The sequence below is a fragment of the Malurus melanocephalus genome, unplaced genomic scaffold, assembly GCF_030028575.1.
Source record: "Malurus melanocephalus ecotype Western Australia unplaced genomic scaffold, MMel_1.1 scaffold_173, whole genome shotgun sequence".
Taxonomy (NCBI): domain Eukaryota; kingdom Metazoa; phylum Chordata; class Aves; order Passeriformes; family Maluridae; genus Malurus; species Malurus melanocephalus.
This window is the reverse complement of record NW_026623405.1, coordinates 250,684-268,251: the sequence shown is the minus strand read 5'-3', so window position 1 is coordinate 268,251 and position 17,568 is coordinate 250,684. Positions and strand designations below refer to the sequence as shown.

At 39.1% G+C, this 17,568-nt stretch overlaps 1 protein-coding gene across 1 annotated transcript in view; it reads left to right on the top strand.

Annotated features, from left to right (window-relative positions):
* Window positions 1–16,949, top strand: part of PLCG2 (phospholipase C gamma 2) — a 55,523-nt gene extending 38,574 nt beyond the window's left edge. Inside the window, exons 23-33 of the mRNA XM_057372520.1 lie at window positions 399–495; window positions 1,441–1,507; window positions 1,760–1,917; window positions 4,554–4,656; window positions 5,607–5,816; window positions 6,776–6,921; window positions 7,933–8,047; window positions 9,273–9,440; window positions 9,754–9,842; window positions 13,195–13,379; window positions 14,136–16,949. Coding sequence (XP_057228503.1) covers window positions 399–495; window positions 1,441–1,507; window positions 1,760–1,917; window positions 4,554–4,656; window positions 5,607–5,816; window positions 6,776–6,921; window positions 7,933–8,047; window positions 9,273–9,440; window positions 9,754–9,842; window positions 13,195–13,379; window positions 14,136–14,178 — 1,381 coding nt within the window. The 3' untranslated portion in view covers window positions 14,179–16,949. The remainder of the gene's footprint in view (window positions 1–398; window positions 496–1,440; window positions 1,508–1,759; window positions 1,918–4,553; window positions 4,657–5,606; window positions 5,817–6,775; window positions 6,922–7,932; window positions 8,048–9,272; window positions 9,441–9,753; window positions 9,843–13,194; window positions 13,380–14,135) is intronic.
* Window positions 16,950–17,568: the final 619 nt, after the last annotated feature.

The window sequence follows — 17,568 nt, the reverse complement described above, 5'->3', positions numbered from 1 at the left end:
GTTCTCTGTACAGTCTCCTTTCATAACAGGTTTTCTTTTTCAGCTGGCTTGTAAATTGCTTGGAAAGCTTGGGAATCTAATGTTTCCCTGTAGTTTCTACAGGGTAATCAACCACATAATAGTACTTTTAGTACTGGAGGGGGAAAAGGCCTCTTAAGTCATTAATTGCAGTTTACAGTAACTGTAATCCCTCTGAAATCATCTGTTACTACAGTTAATGATCATTTTGTTAGAGCTTTTAGCTACTTCATCATTTATATTTTGGTGGTAGCCAGCTAGACAATCTAGTATGTGGTATTAATGACCAATTTCTTGGGGATTATTGCTTCATTAATGGCCTGTTGAAGCTCTTTAACTATTTTTTTTTCCATTCTCTCTATGTTTCTGTTTAAATTCAGGTGGAAGGGAGATTATGGAGAGAAAGTCCAACATTATTTTCCATCTAATTATGTTGAAGACCTGTCATCCAATAACTCTGCTGAGCTTGAAAATCAGGTGAGGGTTACAGTTTGTCTGCTACATTTCCTTGGCTGCCTGGTGGAAGTCTGGTTTATACACTCACAACTCTGTGTGCTGTGTTTGAGAGAGCACAGAATAGAGGGATGAATGCATTCTTCAATGTTCTCTGCTGCTGAATAGTTCTGTCAGGACATCCCTCACAGGAAACTATTTAAAGACATTGATCTGTATGGGTCTCTTCCATCTCAGGATGTTCTGTGTTTCTGTGATAGCTGCATTGGTGGGGTTTTAGGAGATTCTTTTTATTTCCTGCTAATAAAAATCATGCCATTTTAGATTTTTCAGATAGTCTGGCAAAACAATGACATGCCTGAAACTTAACTAGTTTTCCTGTATAATCACTGTATTAATATTTACAATTAAGAAAATTATATGTCCAAAYGCACCTTACTAGTCATTTTACTCTCCATTATCAAGTTTTTATGCATAACTAACCCAATCCTGTTTGCCAGGTTTGCCAGATTCTCTTGCCAAAAGAATCTAAAAATCTGATCTTGTGTCTTGGACAAGGAGCTCTTGAACAAAGGAATACAGAACTCCACAGTAATAAGTTTTGACATTTTTGAATTTTAAARACAAAGCATTGAATTCTTTTGCTGTTCTGAAGCACTTCCAATGATTTTCCAGAAGTCTTTGGAGAAAACCACAAGTATTACATTTCCTCCCCCCTGGTTATTGTAACCTTAAGCAGACTTGAAAACTGAACAGTTGTGTCAGGACAGAAGCAACAAATTAGTCTTGTTTTGACTGCTCTCAYTGAAGAGATTCTCATGTGTTTTGATATGAAATCAGGCTTTTAAACTTTGGGCATGCTTTCAGTAAAGCTGAGATCAGATTTATTGGTTTGAATTTATTATTTGTTATTGTCCTGTGCATGTTCATTCAAGAGATTTAGGGTCAGATTTAACTCATGTTTTTCAGATCATTGAGGACAACCCACTGGGCTCTCTGTGTCATGGCATCCTGGTGCTCAATACCTACAATGTTGGTATGTATTTTCTGTTGCTTGCATATGGATTMTTGACCTTTCTGTGTTGAGTAGACTCTTTTATGTCTAGCAGGAGAGATTAAAAAAAAAACAAATCAAACCCCTCAAACGCCTACTTGTATTAATACAGCCAGCACAATTAATATGTTGAAACCTCATAATATTAACTGCTGCAATAAATCAAAAATGACAGCTTAGAAAAATAACTGTTGGACTTCAGTATGAATTTCTTGCTATGGTGTTACCTAACAGTGAAAATGCCACAAGGGAAACACAAAAAGCCTTTTGTCTTCATTCTGGAGCCTAAGAATCCAGAAGATCCATGTGTTGAGTTTGCAACTGATAAAGTAGAAGAACTCTTTGAATGGTACCAAAGTATCCGTGAGATCACTTGGAAAACAGCAGAAGAGGTATTGCTACAAAATTATCTGTTCTTTTTTTTTAATAATGTACTGCTATAAATTTAAAATAGCTTTTGTCTTTAGCTGCCCTACATTGCTAAACGTTGCTAACACATGGTCTTTCACCTTCTTGCATAKTGCTGTTGTCTGTTCATTTTATTGATGCTGTGAATCTTGTTCCATAACCTCTTTGGGGAATGGTAGGTGAATCAGCATATTATGTAAATTGATGTTAACAGGAGTTTTCCAGCAGAGTACTGTCTGTGTTGCACCCTGCCCCTGAGTGAAGTGTGCTTTGTAGGGCAAAGTGGATGCCATTACAATTTTACATCTGGTTACACTGGTTCATCCCAATGTTAAGCAGCAGAAACTCAGATATCAGACTGTTCTTTTCAGAGCTGTGAATCCACAAGTGAGCATGTGTCACATCTGAGCTGCCTTTCCCTAAACTCTTTTTAATCCTCTTTGRTAGCTCTCTTTTCCAGTGAATGCAGTGGCACTGATAGATAATTGTTTGGCTAATACTTTATTTGTAACTAATAACCACATTTTGGATTTCCCAGTTCTTTAGTAATAGTATTTCCTAATAGTTGCCTAAAGGTTCAAGGATTCTGCCTAAGTTTAGCTTCTGTGTCCCTCTACTGCCACTTCARAACATTCTTCAGGACTTTCTTGTCCTGTTCTGATGTAGTAATTTACCTCCCTGTAATCTGTTCTGGTATTTAAGAAGTCTCTGACTTGAGCAAAAACTCCTTACTTTGGCTGTGCTTAAGTATACTCTTATTTTTTTATTGCTTTTATTCACCTTTTATTGTTAAGTGGGTGATATGGCTGATTGAAAATGTGTTTCAGTATCATGTTGGCTCATGCTGTTTATCTGTCACACGGAGTGGTAATGCTCTGAGGGTCGTCCTAATCCTATTTATAGCAGACAAGTTGATGTCTTGAGCAGAGGACTGTAAATACAGCAATGGGAGAACCAACAGGAGCTGTTGACCTATTGCTGTGGGAGGAGAGATACAGTTCTGGTGCCAGGCTTTAATTTAGAAATAAAAATGAGAAAAAGAGAAGCATGACCTAAAAGAAGTGTCTCTAAATTGAATGTTTTTTATGTTACAACAATGGCTCTTCAGGAGCCTGGCAGCTTTTTCTCTCTGTACAGTTGGGGAAGTATTAAACAGTCTGTGTTCAAAGATGCTTTAAAACTCATTTCTGTCAGTTGGGAGGCTTTTCTCACAGCGTGGCCTCTACAAAGTTCACATGATAGACTGGCTGCTGCATGGGGAGGGGATGAAGATGAGGAAAGGCCCTTGCTGCCAGCACAGTGAACAGGCTGAATTTCAGGGAAGGAAAAAGCACAGTGAGTTAAGGCTGTGCTCCAATATGATACAGGGGGATTTTGAAATGAGTTTGGTTTTGGGCAATGTCTGTTACACGCAAAAAATAAAACTAAGCTTCATGTATCTTGTAATCTCTGCTCAACACTGACACTTGCCATGCTCCCAGGAGGGACTGTTCCTTGATCTTCTGCTTGGTTATCACTAGAGGGTTCTGTCTAGAGGTGAGCCCATGGCACCCAAAAGTGATCTTTTGCTGCTAGGAGCTCTGGTTACTGTTGAGCAATATCTGGGAACTGTGGTGGATCACTAAACAAATGAGGTTTGTACAGCTTTTTCCCAAGGTTATTTCCAATTCTAAACACCATATTCCTCTTTGTTTTCCTCAGACATCAGTGTATAATCTCTGGTTCACAGATATATTCAGGAAACCCGTGGCTTCCTAGTTCTGGTTTTCATTCCTTTTATGTTTGTCTTGTTGAGGGAATTCTTTTGGAAGGCTTCCTGGTTGCTGCTGCTTCATGATCTCTTGTGCCAAAGCTAATCAGTGTTCAGTGTGGGACTCTGCTAACATGTTTTATTCTGTAGCTGATTCTTATGCCTGAAAAGCCTCCAGCCCAAATGTCTCYTCTCAGGACACGTCTTGCTGCTTTCAGCAGTTCCCAATCTCTGCTGGCAGGGAACATTGCTCAGCTTCCACGAGCAGGTGCTTGCAAACGTGGAAGCAGAGAGAGTGGGTTTAGTACTGGGGATTTCAGCAAGATTGCACATGATTTTCCATACAGAACATGATGGGTTTGGTGCACAAATAGAATCGACATAAGAATGGTGCTCAGAGGGTTTGAATTTCACTGTTTGGGAGTTAGTAACAAGACTTCAGTTTTGCCAAGTATTATAAATAGATACAGAGACACTTCACTACCCTTTGCATTTTTTCTGCATACATTTGCATTTCTATGAGGTAAAGGGTTAAGAGTCTAACTAAAATTGGGTTGAGTAGAGCCACATTAAAAGAAAAAAAAATATTGCTAGGATTCTGAGGAGAACTGATCAGGGAAGAACTGAAACCCTAAAAAGACCCTAAACAACACCTTTTTCCCCAGCAAAAAACCCATAAAAGTACATCCTCAACTAAACCTCACCATCTGGTTATTGCCTGTTCTCTAAGTGGGGTCTGCAAGTGCATTACATCTGTGGAAGTGTGTAAAGTATCAGATCTGGGCCCCAAAGAARGCACTCAGTAGAGTGCACCTGGAGTTACTGTGCCATAACAGTGTGTCTGTAATCTAAAACTTTGCTGTTTTCCAGGAAAACAGGAGGAAATACTGGGAAAAGAACCAATTAATTGCTATTGAATTATCTGAYCTGGTAATCTACTGCAAACCAACAAGCAAAACCAAGGACAATTTAGGTATTGCCTTTAGTTTTACATCTGAATGTTACCCTTCTGCTATTTTTACAGATGTTAGTTGGGATTTTAGGTCTGAAGATAAAATCTATCCTACTGGAAAACAAAGTTCTGCCTCACCCTGGCAGTTTTGAGTAGCACTTTGAAATTGTACACCAGGGAACTTGGTGCTGTTCACCTATCACAAAAAAACTGTCACAAATTTTAATTAGTTAACTAGAGACACTGGTTCGTATATTCCATGGAGAAGCTCACTAGTTATATGTCAATTGACTTTTGTGAGGCTAAAAACTCTGGCTGAACACTTCTGATTTGTTTGTAAAAAACCTTCATAAATAGGTTTATTGTGCATTTTTTAATTTTACTGTAAGAACATGTTTGCCAGGTTTAAGCTGTTGGAATGATGTATGGCTTCATAATATCACTGGGCCTGTGTAAGTGCAGCTGTGGATTCTGACACTGAAATATGTACTTTTTATTCCATTTTTTTGTCATTGCTGCTGGAGAAGCCAGCAAATGTGCCCTTTTTCTTTAAGTTTCTTTGCAAATGTTTTTAATAAGCTGTCACTGCAGTTAAGACATTATAATTATAGTCATTGTTTGAGGCATTGACTAACCCTGGCTCACCCTTTCTTCTCCCCATTTAAACCCAGGAAAAGATGTCTCATTTAAATATATGTTATAGTGATCAGAAGTACATTATTAGCAATGATGAGATGAGAACATGACTATAGGCTCTTATCTGCCCTTCTGCAAAGTGTGTGGCAGGCAGGCAATTTGAACTTTCAGGCTTGATTTTTCAACCAATTTGCTGTGTCTGCCTGAAAACTGTGCCAATTATTGCATTAAAGGACARGGCAAAACAAAGTAAAACAAAATGTTGGTAAAAATACAGTATAAATGTCAACTTCTTTCTTCCTTTGGTAACCTCTCTTCCTCCCACCCCTGTGTAGATAATCCTGATTTCAGAGAAATCCGTTCTTTTGTGGAAACCAAGGCAGAGAGCATTGTTAAGCAAAAGCCACTGGAGTTGTTGAAATACAACCTGAAGGGTTTGACTCGTGTCTATCCCAAAGGACAGAGGGTTGACTCATCCAACTAYGACCCCTTTCGCCTCTGGCTTTGTGGCTCCCAGATGGTGGCTCTGAACTTCCAAACTCCAGGTAATATTCCCTTTGAAAAAAGATCTAGTGCACCTTTCATGTCACCATAAATGACCATAAATGAGCCCCTTTCTGGCCCTTCTGCCATTCTAGTCACTGTCCTATCTATTTGGACTTTCAAGAAGGGGTGTTTGCAGTTTGCTTTTCAATGTGTGGATCACCTTGTTTGGATTAAGAWAAAGATTTATGGACTGAGCCTCTGTTGGATCCTGTTCACCCCTGCTCAATCTCAGTTTGGGAAAGGTTAAAGCTGCAGGTCTTATGACCAGGGAGCAGCCTGTGTCATTGACATGGCCCTGCCTCATATGTCAAGCTGTGATTGGTTAAACAGAGCCTGTAGACCCCGCTTAACCGGAGATGTGATTGGATAAGAAGGTTTGTGGGTGGTGACCCTGCAGACAAAAACAGCCAATGGGTGCTTAGCCTGGGAAAATTGAAAATACAAAGAGGTGCAGCTTTTTGAGAATAAAGGATTTCTTCGACGAGCTAGAAGTCTTTTTCCTCAGTTCCCTCCATTGTTACATCACCTTCCAGAGCTGGRCCCTGAAAATAGGTCTCCAAAAGCTCTCTCTCTGAGCCTAACTGCCCCCAAACCCTGAAAGATTTATTTCACTTTAATCTCTTTGTGATAAGCAAGCRGAGATGTTACAGTGAGTTTTAGGTGGATGAATGGTTGTGCAGCCACAGGGAAGACTGTACTCCACTTCCTGGTGAGGGACAGCTAGTTAGTGACACACTGATAGGAAGATAATTGTGGATGGAGATGGGTTTTYGGGGTTAAAATTGGTGAGAAATGGCCTATCAGATTCAACTACTGAAGGAACCGTGTCTCCCACCTTTCCAGCTCTTTCTGATGAAGTGATGACCAGAAAGAATTGCAGATAGGAGCCACTAAACTGATATTTCTTTAGATTTATTCCAGGGGATCTTGTGTTGTGACTGTTTAATTCTCTCCCCAGATAAATACATGCAGYTGAACCATGCCTTGTTTTCCCTGAATGGACACACTGGCTACGTGCTGCAGCCAGAGAGCATGAGAAATGAGGAATATGACCCAATGCCCAATGACTCCAAGAGGAAATTGCAGATGATTATGACAGTGAGGGTAAATCTCTTTCATAAATTATGTTTTTTACAACTCATAAGTATCTATAAAACTAAAAATAAAGCTATTATGTTTCAGAGCAAGATCTGACAGACTGTCAAAATACTGTTTTTAAATGTCAGTGTGTGTGAAAGTAACACTAACTTCACTGGTTACTGAAAAGAAATACGTGTCTTTAGCATGTTCTTCATTAGCATGATATAGGATTGAAAACACAATCCTGGGATAATTTTGTATAATTGCTAATAAATACTCTAAATGAACTAACTTGGATTTCCARTCAAATGAGGTCTCAATAGAAGGGTCCTGTTGGTGATTGATTGGCAGTAGACTAACTTCTTTAGGGATTTTGAGTGTGAAAGAAAGRTATTTATAATGAAATATAGAAACTRAACAGAAAACCTAATAAGCTGACCCCTCACTTCATCATGTTTAATACTCTGTGAATTAATTTGAATGTCAGACTCATCTTTTGAAGAAAAATGAGAATATCATTGGAAAATTTTGCCATCTTGACTTCATGCCAAACAGGGYTGGACTTGTTTCTGTTCTCAGTTGCTGTGCAGTAAGACATGTCCTTTAAAAGTATKTTTTCTGAGAAAGAAGAAACACATTAATTGCTCTTCACTAGTTTAAAGATGGGATAAACAGGGACTGYGAATGCAAAGCAGAAATGTATTGAAATGGGTATGTAACAGAGACAGAAGAAAGATTACAAAACTTACACTGCAGGCCTGGTCTGGATCTGCCACTGTGTGTAATGAATGTCAGTTACAGTGTCTTCTTTTTTTTTTTCTTACAATGAAAATCATTGAGTTACCCAAACTATTGGAGGTATTGTTATTGATGGCACAGGTAGTATGTTTAATACGTGCAAACATTTTCAAGAGAGAATGTGTGCTTTTCCATGTTCTTCTAGATTTTTCCCCCTCTAGTAGGCTACCTCCTATTCAACAATTATGATGCCAAGTTTCCTTTGGAGGTGGCTATAATTTACATTTGTTTTTGCAGGTTTTAGGTGCTCGTCATCTCCCTAAACTTGGTAGAAGCATCGCCTGTCCCTTTATAGAGGTTGAAATTTGTGGGGCTGAATATGATAACAACAAATTCAAGACAACAGTTGTGAGTGAGTATCTATGGGTTTCTGTGTTGCAAGGACAACTCCCAGGGAATTTCAATAAAATGAGCAGAGGATGAACATGTATTTATCTTGTCTATAATTGGCCARCAACCTATAATATAGGGAGGAGTGAATTAACTGTAGCTCTGGACTGATGAGCCACAAAGTCTTATTCTCTTGCTTATCTTGAGGCCAGTTAATTTGAGAAACTTCAGTGCATGTCAAATTTARAAAGAATAGTACTGTTGCAGAAAAMAAATAGTTCCATTCTGCTATGGTTTTGCCCATGCATAAATTTGTGTATTTGCATTTAGTATAAAAAAATTACTGCCTTGAGAGTGCCTCCAACAGTGCTAGTCAGTTGTCAGAAGTCTGGCCCAAATGGGGAGTTACYATTGTGAGATCCAGACTGTGTTTATTTAAACTGAGGTTCTAAGACTGGCAGCCCCTTGGAGACAGCTTAGGTATATAGGGCTGTAAAACAGAGCAACTTGGAATGCATTAGAAGTTTGATCAAAGCTCAGTCCTGGGGAGTTGTGGATAATGAATGCATTTGTGGGTATGTGAACTTGAGTGTGCTGAAATGGGGCAATATTTCAGCCACTTCATATTTTATTTTTAATATTTCTGGATGCAGCAGTGTTCCTCTGGTAAAAAACAGGCTTTGGTTCTGATCATCCAAACCAGTGATACCAGTGGAAAATAAACACGGAAGAATGTGAATTGTGGCTCCTCAGTACTTCAGAGAAGATGATTGTGATTTCAGCATTCTGTGGGAAGTGAACAAGACTTTAGAGAGCAAATTTCCTGGCTGTGTCACATATTGCAAATCTTGGTGTTCTGTGCATGACTACAAAAATTGGACTAAAGTACATCAGTCTCCCCAGTGCTTTACCTGCTTTCTCTTGAATGTGGAGCATGAGGCTTATGAATATGAGAAATCATTCAGCTTTTTTTTTTTCACGTTACAAATACATGTCCAAGGAGGTTTTATGTGTTTAAATACAAGTCACAGCTTTTCTTCATGGATTTTCACCCCTGCCAAGTTTCCTCCTATCTCCCCCACCAAGTAAACAAATACAAACTTTCTGAAGCAAGGTTACAACATGAGACAGATGGTAAATAGGATTGTTGGGCTTCTGTATCCCTAGAAAGTGGCCTGGAATACATACTTGTATGTGAATGAGTGAAATTATTGCTTCATACTGCAAATGTTTCCTTTTCATTACAGATGACAATGGYCTTAATCCAATTTGGGCACCTTATGCAGAGCAAGTGAAATTTGAAATTTATGACCCAAATTTGGCGTTCCTGCGCTTTGTTGTTTATGAGGAGGATATGTTCAGTGATCCCAACTTCTTAGCACATGCCACTTTTCCCATCAAAGGAATCAAATCAGGTGAGATCAATGGTTATAATAAGGTGCTGTTGAGCTTTATTGTACTGTCACTTCCTCTCCAGTGCCAGAATTTCTCCCGCCTCAATGAAGCTTTAATTCCTCTGGCTTTAATTTTCAAGTGCATGTGAAATCAGGTGTTTCTCAGTTTTGCAGTCTTGCTTTTTGCACTCCCCACTTGCCATAGCAGAGGCTGCTCTCAGCAGAGGAGGATTTGAACCCTGAAGAATGTTCACAGTGTGCACCATTTCTGTGACTGTGGATCCTCTGCTGCCTGGACTCTAATTTCCCTTTGTTTTTGTTCCCCCTGCCCCAGGTTTTAGGTCAGTTCCTCTCAARAATGGCTACAGTGAAGATATAGAGCTGGCCTCACTTCTGGTGCACTGTGAGATGCAACAAGTTCTGGTGAGAACCACTGGGGTTGGTTTTGGTCACTTGGTGTATCTGTTATCAGTTCTTCATGGAAACCACGAACTGAGGATTCAGTTTTCTGTTCTGTGTCTGATGTGCTGTTGTCAGGCATTTCTTCTGCAGGTACTGGGGAAGACAAATAGCACAAATTGAGTTACTCTCCCTCTGGGTGGACAGATTACACGGTTGTTAAAAGAAATAATGCACAAACAAAGCCTCATTACCTCCAATAGTTTTTGCTGTAATAGCATGGTCGTTGTCTTTCCTTGTTAACTGACTGATGCCATGCAAAGCTAGCTAAAATCAGCTTTGGCTTCGTAGAATAATCTTTTTTTTAAAGGTCCTACATAAAAAGAAATCACTTCAGCAATAGAAGATAATAATTTCTTCCAGAATTTCATTAAAATAAACARCCCATCAAGACATATCTGGTTCTTAAAGAACTGCTAATCTGCTYCTTTTAAGCCTCTCTAAACACCTACTTGAAGTAGTAGTATTTTAAAACACATAGGGGAAAAATAATGATTCATCCTTGCTCATGAATCCAGGCATTAAAGCAGCTGATCTCTGAACAGTGTTTGTTGATGTTCCAAGGGGCTGCTGTACATGTTGATTTGTAGGATTATTCTCAGACTCTTTCTCAATTATATATTACATAATTTAAGTACACTTGTGATGTGATGAAAGTTTAAGATGCTTCTGGGAAGTGGCTGTTTCAGGGTGCTTTCCAGCTCCCTTCTGATTCAGAGAAAAAAAAGTTCAACTTCTTATTTGTAGTCTGTCAAACCATTCAGGCCCATGCTGTCCTTCACACGGGTTACATTATTTTTCTGATTGAAACACCAGCTTCTGTGAACTCTAAGTCATTATGTCTCTGAAGGGATTTGTGCCTGCAATTGCATACACTGGACTGGAAATTTCTGAATTCAGTCACATTGTTGTTCCCAAAGGAGTGAAAGCCTTTTCCAGACATACTCTTTGGAGGTTTTTAYGAAGCCACCTTACAACACCTGATGTAAAATGACAGCATGTTCAATGACAGTGCTTGAACAGCCATGGTAGGCTCCTTTAGGTTCCTTCTGTGGGCCAACCAAGGGTTCTGAGAGCAGGAGAAGACTAGAGGCTGACACCAGGGGTGTGTGTAAACAGGAGACCTATGTCTTTTCAAGAGAATATTTAAATGGTTCAAATTTCATGGACTCAAGTCTGATGGAGGAGGAAAACTGCTGGTTTTGGGCTTGCTGCCTTTGAGAAAACAGCCAAAGTCTCYATGGCCTAATGCTGAGCAGGAACATCTCTTGTAGATACATTGCAAATCTCTCCTGCCGTGGTTTCTCTTCAGGAATTCAGATCATGATGTGCCTGGGGCAGGAGCAGCTCTCAAAATGTTGTTCACAGCAGTAGTCTGTCCCTCAATCTGTCAGCACCGAGTCCTTTGGCAGTAGCACATTTCACACTCTAGAAGCTCCTTCTGCTTGTGCAGCCAAATGAAGATGCAGCTCAGCTTGGTGTTTTTACAATGTCTGATGTCTCAGGGTGGCAATGCAGTGGCAGGAGAACTTTGAAAGATTTCCTTTTGTTTGGCAGCATGCAACACACCCAGACTTACCACAGTTGTCAGGTCTAGAACTCTTGCCAGAGCATTCAAGAAGCATCAGCAAAAATATCAAGGCCATTCCTCTGCTTCTTTTTTTAAAAGATGACCCTCAATAAAATGATAGCATTTAATAACAGGCCTGTTTATATACAGAGCCCATCTGCATGCTCTGGTAGATGACAAAACTATACAAAATTATAACGAGGAATTACAGATGGCTACAGAGCTCATCAGGAACAGAAAAACAAAAATACTATAGACATAAGCATGCACATTTGTGAATTAGGTGGGRCCTTATGTAGTCCCTGTACAACTTAAAAAAGTTACTTTGTGTTGTAGAAATTGTATTATACTGAGGTGGTTGTTCCTTTATAAGCATATYTTATTTGCTTTAAAACTGATTTCCTTCCCTCAGAAAGGGTGTGTATCTCTTCAATGTTTTCTAACTGCAGCCAGCCTCAATGATGTATATGTTTTTGACTTAAAGATTGAKGTGGACATCCTTAAATACAGTTTTAAGGTCTACCTTTGTGGATACATTTATTTACAAGAACTTACAGTAGTACACATGTATCTTGGTGGCTACACCTGCAAATTGGTAATTAGCAATCTGCATTTCCTTTGTGATTTGGGATTACCAAGTTTCCTGCCTCTTTACAAAAGAAAGTTAAATAAATTACTCTTTAAATCTGRATCAGTAGCATGGCACTGAGGCTGTTTCAGTTGCTCCAACCCATATCTGGGTAGGAATGTGTTATAGGAGGAAAAAAAGGGTTTAGGAAGGATCTTTTTGCTGTRAGTGAAACCCCTTGGGTATGTTGCTAAGCTATCAGTTTTCCTAGATCTGGATGGAATGCAGAAAGAAGCATTCTTATTAGTATGCTGCCTTTGAAAATGTTTGGATTTATTACATTTATTGATTGCATGTCATTTCTTGTAGGAGTATCTTGTTCTGCTGCTGATGTGAAAATTAAGACTTCAGTCCTGCCAGCTCTATTCCCCACTAGTAACTCTATAAACAGGCAGCTTTTGCATCCAAAGTTTTGATGTATTAAAATAATTTGAAGTCCTAAAGGGAATSATGATGATTGTTTTATAGTTGTGGAATATTTTSAGRCCTTCCATTGTGAGCCACAACAGGAACTCAGATGTACTCAGTTCTTCTGCAAGTACTGAATTGCCATAGTTGCACAGAAATACARGATCTGTCCTTCTTTCTTGACCATCTGACTACTTGCTGCTGTTAGGGGTTCCTATTTGCCAGTCAATATTTTGACCTTTAATCTAGATTTCAGTAGAAAATCCCCAGGTTTGCTAGTTTGTCATATACAAATATGCTGGAAGAGCCAAAAATTAAACATTTTMAAGTATTTTTAATATTGTTATAATCCAATAAACTACCATGATACACTATTTTCTGTTCTTTCCTCAACAGACTGACATGCTTCCTTAGGGAAAAATATTCCAGTACAATTGTTTAGATACACAGATTTTGTGACCTGTTCTAGAATGTCCCTGATGCCCCTGTTAAAGGGTATGGCTGGTCATACTGTGGGACTGAGGGTGTTTTTTTAGTGTTTTCTAAGTTAGTTTGTTACCATAAACATTCCAGAAACATCAAACTAATTTTATAAAATTATAAAAGTTACTAAAATGTGGTTAGGAAAGCAAATTAATCCCCCAAATTCTGTTGATTCTGTGTCACTGTGGAAATGTGTTTTACTATTGATTTCCAATATTCCTTTGAAGGAAAGTGAAGAAGAGCTTTATTCCTCGTGTCGGCAGCTTCGGAAGCGCCAGGAGGAGCTTAATAACCAACTTTTCCTGTATGACAGCCACATGAACCTAAGGAATCCCAACAGGGATGCTATTCTGAAAGAATTCAATGTGAATGAGCACAAACTGCAGATATATCAAGAGACTTGCAACCGCAGGTGGGTTGATGATCATTCTGCCTTCYAAGGCAGCTCTGTGTACACAGGATTTATGGTAAGGAAGGCTCAGATAAATCAAAAGGAGCATCTAGTGAGTGGTGAGGGTAGAATGAGCTCACCTGAAGGGAGGAAGGRCCTGCAAGCCACTAGAGGCCAGCAGAAGCTGTGGAATGTGTGCTCAGTGACGTCTCGGTGGCAGTGATCACAGTGACACATGTAATCCTGGGAGGTTTTATATCCCTTTCTGCTGCTTTCCAGGAGGAAAGGCTGCAAGTATATACACACAAATAAATAAACTCTTCACTCCTGCTACACTGTCKAAGTTATGTCCCTGGAAATGTCATGCACATATGAGATATGTGGCAGTAGATACACAAACCACAAAAGATAAAGGCAGTATTGAGTTGTAACAGCACAGCATTGTCAGTTCAGTGTCAGTGCGTTATTCAGAGCTTGGGGGAAGGTTGCTTCTCCTTTGCTGCCACCTTTGGGTGGGTGTGAGGGAGATAGAGAGGCTTGGTGTTACCAAGAGGAAGTTTTGAGTAGMTCTCAAGACTTTAAATATTCTTGCCTTTTTTTTTGTGTGTGCTGAAGAATTGCATTAATCACTGGTTAATCTCATTTATTGAGGGGAAAAAATTGTAATGCTTGTTGCTGATACATGCTTTTAGTATCCAGCTACACTGAACTTGGTAGACTGTTTTCCTCTGAGAAATTCCTGTTAGGCATGACTGTTTCTTTTTGTTTTCCCTTAAGATTAAAGGAGAAGAAAGTCAGTAACAGCAAATTCTACTCTTAGAGCCCATCATTCTTTGATGTGTGCTTTATGGTGCAATTCGGGAAGAGATGAATTTATCCTGCTCATCCTACTCAGTGATGGTCTCACCAGATGGAATGACTGGAAGAAGAGGAAATAAGGATTTCCCTTGTAATTTCTTCTTATAAGAAAAGCTGTTTTAATTCCTAATAATTTATATTCTGTACAAAGCATATCCTCAGTGCAGGCCAGAGCTTCTGTGTATTCAAGATTTTGGAAACCTGAGGATGTGTAGCTGGATGGACCTCACTTCTCATTATCAATACCTGAAGTGCAAGTATAAATCATCCCTTGTGTGTGTGTACACAGGCTGTAGATAAGACAGTCACAACAATTTGCATGCATGMAATCACACCACTTTAACAACCTGGCTCCTCAAGATTAACTAGTAGTGAGTTTTTAATTTATTAAATGCTGTAAAATCACTTCTACACCAGCGTTGTCACGTTATGTATGTTACAGTCCTGGACACAGCAGATTGTGCTGCTGATACTGTGTAAAATACTTTGGGCAGATGATAGTACTGTCTCTTATTAAAAGTTTTCTGTTACATTTTTGAGAACCATATAATATGTTAATTTTGTTGAAAGCAAATACCCTCTGTGACTGTAGTTGTTTTTTTCTTGTTGAACTCTCTTTAAAGGTTTAAGAAAGGAGCAATGTGTGARCCTCTATTCATAGCCCCTGTGAACTTCTGTTCACAGCTTCAAGGCACTGGAAGGAAAAAAATTAAGATATGCAATAGTAGATATCTGTTTGTTTGCAGAAAGGGAAGGTATTTAAAATTCTRAGAAGCACTTACTTTTGTACAGTATCATTTCTGTAAATCCTTTCAGCTGCTAATGTGCTTAGAAATGATTTTTTAAATGAACTGTCGATTTTTAATCTTGCAATCCCACTTAAATGATAGTCAAATGATAGTGTTCAGTAAATGTAGACCATTTTCCCAAAATGTAACTAATCCAAGAATGATAGTGTGCACAAATATAGAGGTACATCCTTCTGGTGCCTTTAATCAAATCAAGAACATGGAGCTGCAAATGAGAATACTTGTTAGATTAGCAAGTGTATTTTCCTGCCAGAGCAGAACTGAAAGCCTTCGATGGGATATTTAACAGCAGTTGTCATAATTTGTGTGTGCATTGGTCCTTTGTGCTAGAGTGTGTTATTATCATCAAATTCCTGGTTGTCTTACCTCCACATGGGTGGAGTTTTGCTATCTGTATTCCCAGCTTTAACTTTCAAATGTGTTTTGAGTGACTCCCTGAGGCACAAAATGCTGCTTCCACAGTGCTGTACTTCTCATCACAGAGGACTTGCACAGATTTGGGATTCATGGCCTGATGCAGCTGCCTCAGCAATTTCCAATTTCTCTTGCTCCCCACGCTGTGACTTCTGTTGTTTCAAGAGGCGCTTAATTGATGCCATTGTGCATTCACAGTTGATGGCTTGAAGAACCCCCTTGAGTTTTTAGCTATTCTGTAACGACAGTCTTGTCTCAGAGATGAAAGTGTTATAATAGTGTATCCCACAATGGGGTGGCTTCTGTAATTTTTTTATTGTAAAGAAATTAATTACTAATCATCCCAGCTGAAAACCAGAGAAAAGGTAAAGGCAATTCTCTGCTTTTCATYCTCCTGCCTGAAGTCTCTTCAGTACCCAGCTGTGATTGACCTGTTCAGGGATTAGATGGGTGCAAACTCTGCTCAAACAAAGAAAAAAAGAAAAATCACATCAGCAGTGGATTTGGGAGGTGGAGCTGTAAGCTAGACTGCTGTATAGAGCTGGTTTTATCTTCAATATCCAGATCAGGTTGGTGTGTCTGTTCCTGACACAGCAAWGTCACTGTGTGATGGACACAGGAGTGAGTCCCTCATGCTGCTCTTGTGCAAATGTTTAAGAATTAGCACATTTTGTAGTCTCTTGAAAAATCCTGTGCACCTTGTCCACACATGCACGATGTCASAAGTTGTAAGAGGCACTCCTTCGGAATTTATGAAAACACATTTTATTTTACAGTAAGACTTTTGCCCAGACTATGGCATTACACTGTGTGCAGAATGAAAATACTGATGTGACTCTTCTGCTGACTTGCAASTGGTGGGCAAGGCTATGTTCTAACTCTTCCCTTGGTTCTTGTATTCCATGTTCTCCCTCCAARACCTCACCTCTCAGCCCTTCCTTGGGGCAGATTCTGTAGCAACTTTTTCACAGTTGCAACTGTTTGAGTATGAAAGTAGGTTTGCATGTGTGCGCTAATTTTTTAATCYAGGAGGAAAAACATTTATATATTTTTGAACTTAACAATTGTCAAATTGTTATATTCTTAYAGAAATTGTTTTAAATCATTGGAATAACTTATTTTAATAAATAATTTTTGATATCTCACGTTGATGTGAATGATGCCAGATGTTTGTTTAAGCACTGCTTGTTGAATTTCATTACTTTTGCCAGTCATTTGAGGCAGTGAGTTCTTGTTGAAAAGTTGTCTGTTGGTGTGTGATGGTGTGCTCTGCTAGAGGTTGGAAGAAGGGCATTTCTGTGTTTTTAAGATGAACTGACTTAATGATTGTTTCAGTAGACATGGTTATCATTGCACTTTCTCTGGCTCCAAACACACGAGGCAGGAGGAAAAGGTCAAAGATCGAGTTTAACTTGTGACTCCAAACCGACCTTTCTCAGTGAGAGGCAGATCCAAACTCCAGCCCTGGTGAGAAATGAGGTTTGTATGAACTTGGACAGCAAAGTATGAGCAAGACAAAGATTAAGTTTGTGGTTGTTTGGAAGAACASTAATCTTGATGTTTACCAAAAAATGTTATCAGAATACTTTCTGACTGTGAGGTTGCATGAGGAGAACTGTTAGGTAAAAGCACTCTGTCTTTATGTGATGATTTTTTAAATTGTTGGGCATCAGGAACAAAATTTTTCTCATCTTTTGATCAAAATTACATGCTTCTTGAACATGAATCAGTATAAGGTGTCTGCAGCCTAATTCTTCTGGAAGGTCATGAAATAGGCCAAAGGGCCTTTATCATTCTTGCATTTGTGAGCATTGGTATGCATGAGTTCTGCAGTCCAAAAAGCTGCTATGTTTAGGTATTTTGTTGCCTATTTTCTCACTTTTTTCCCATCCCAACATATCTATGTATTTCTCTGTTGAAAGCATTTTGTTAGTTTTGCAGTTCTGTAACCTCAGAGATGGTGAGATGGTGTGAGCTGTGTATCAGCCATTATCTTTGAATTSTCCAAACCAGTTGGAATAATCTGAATGTGGAAGCTGAAGTGCAGTGTTTGAATTSTGCTGTAGTCGTGTGTCAGCATTTTAAAGTGCAGTCCAACTAGCTGGCTTTGTTCCAGACTGAAATTCCAT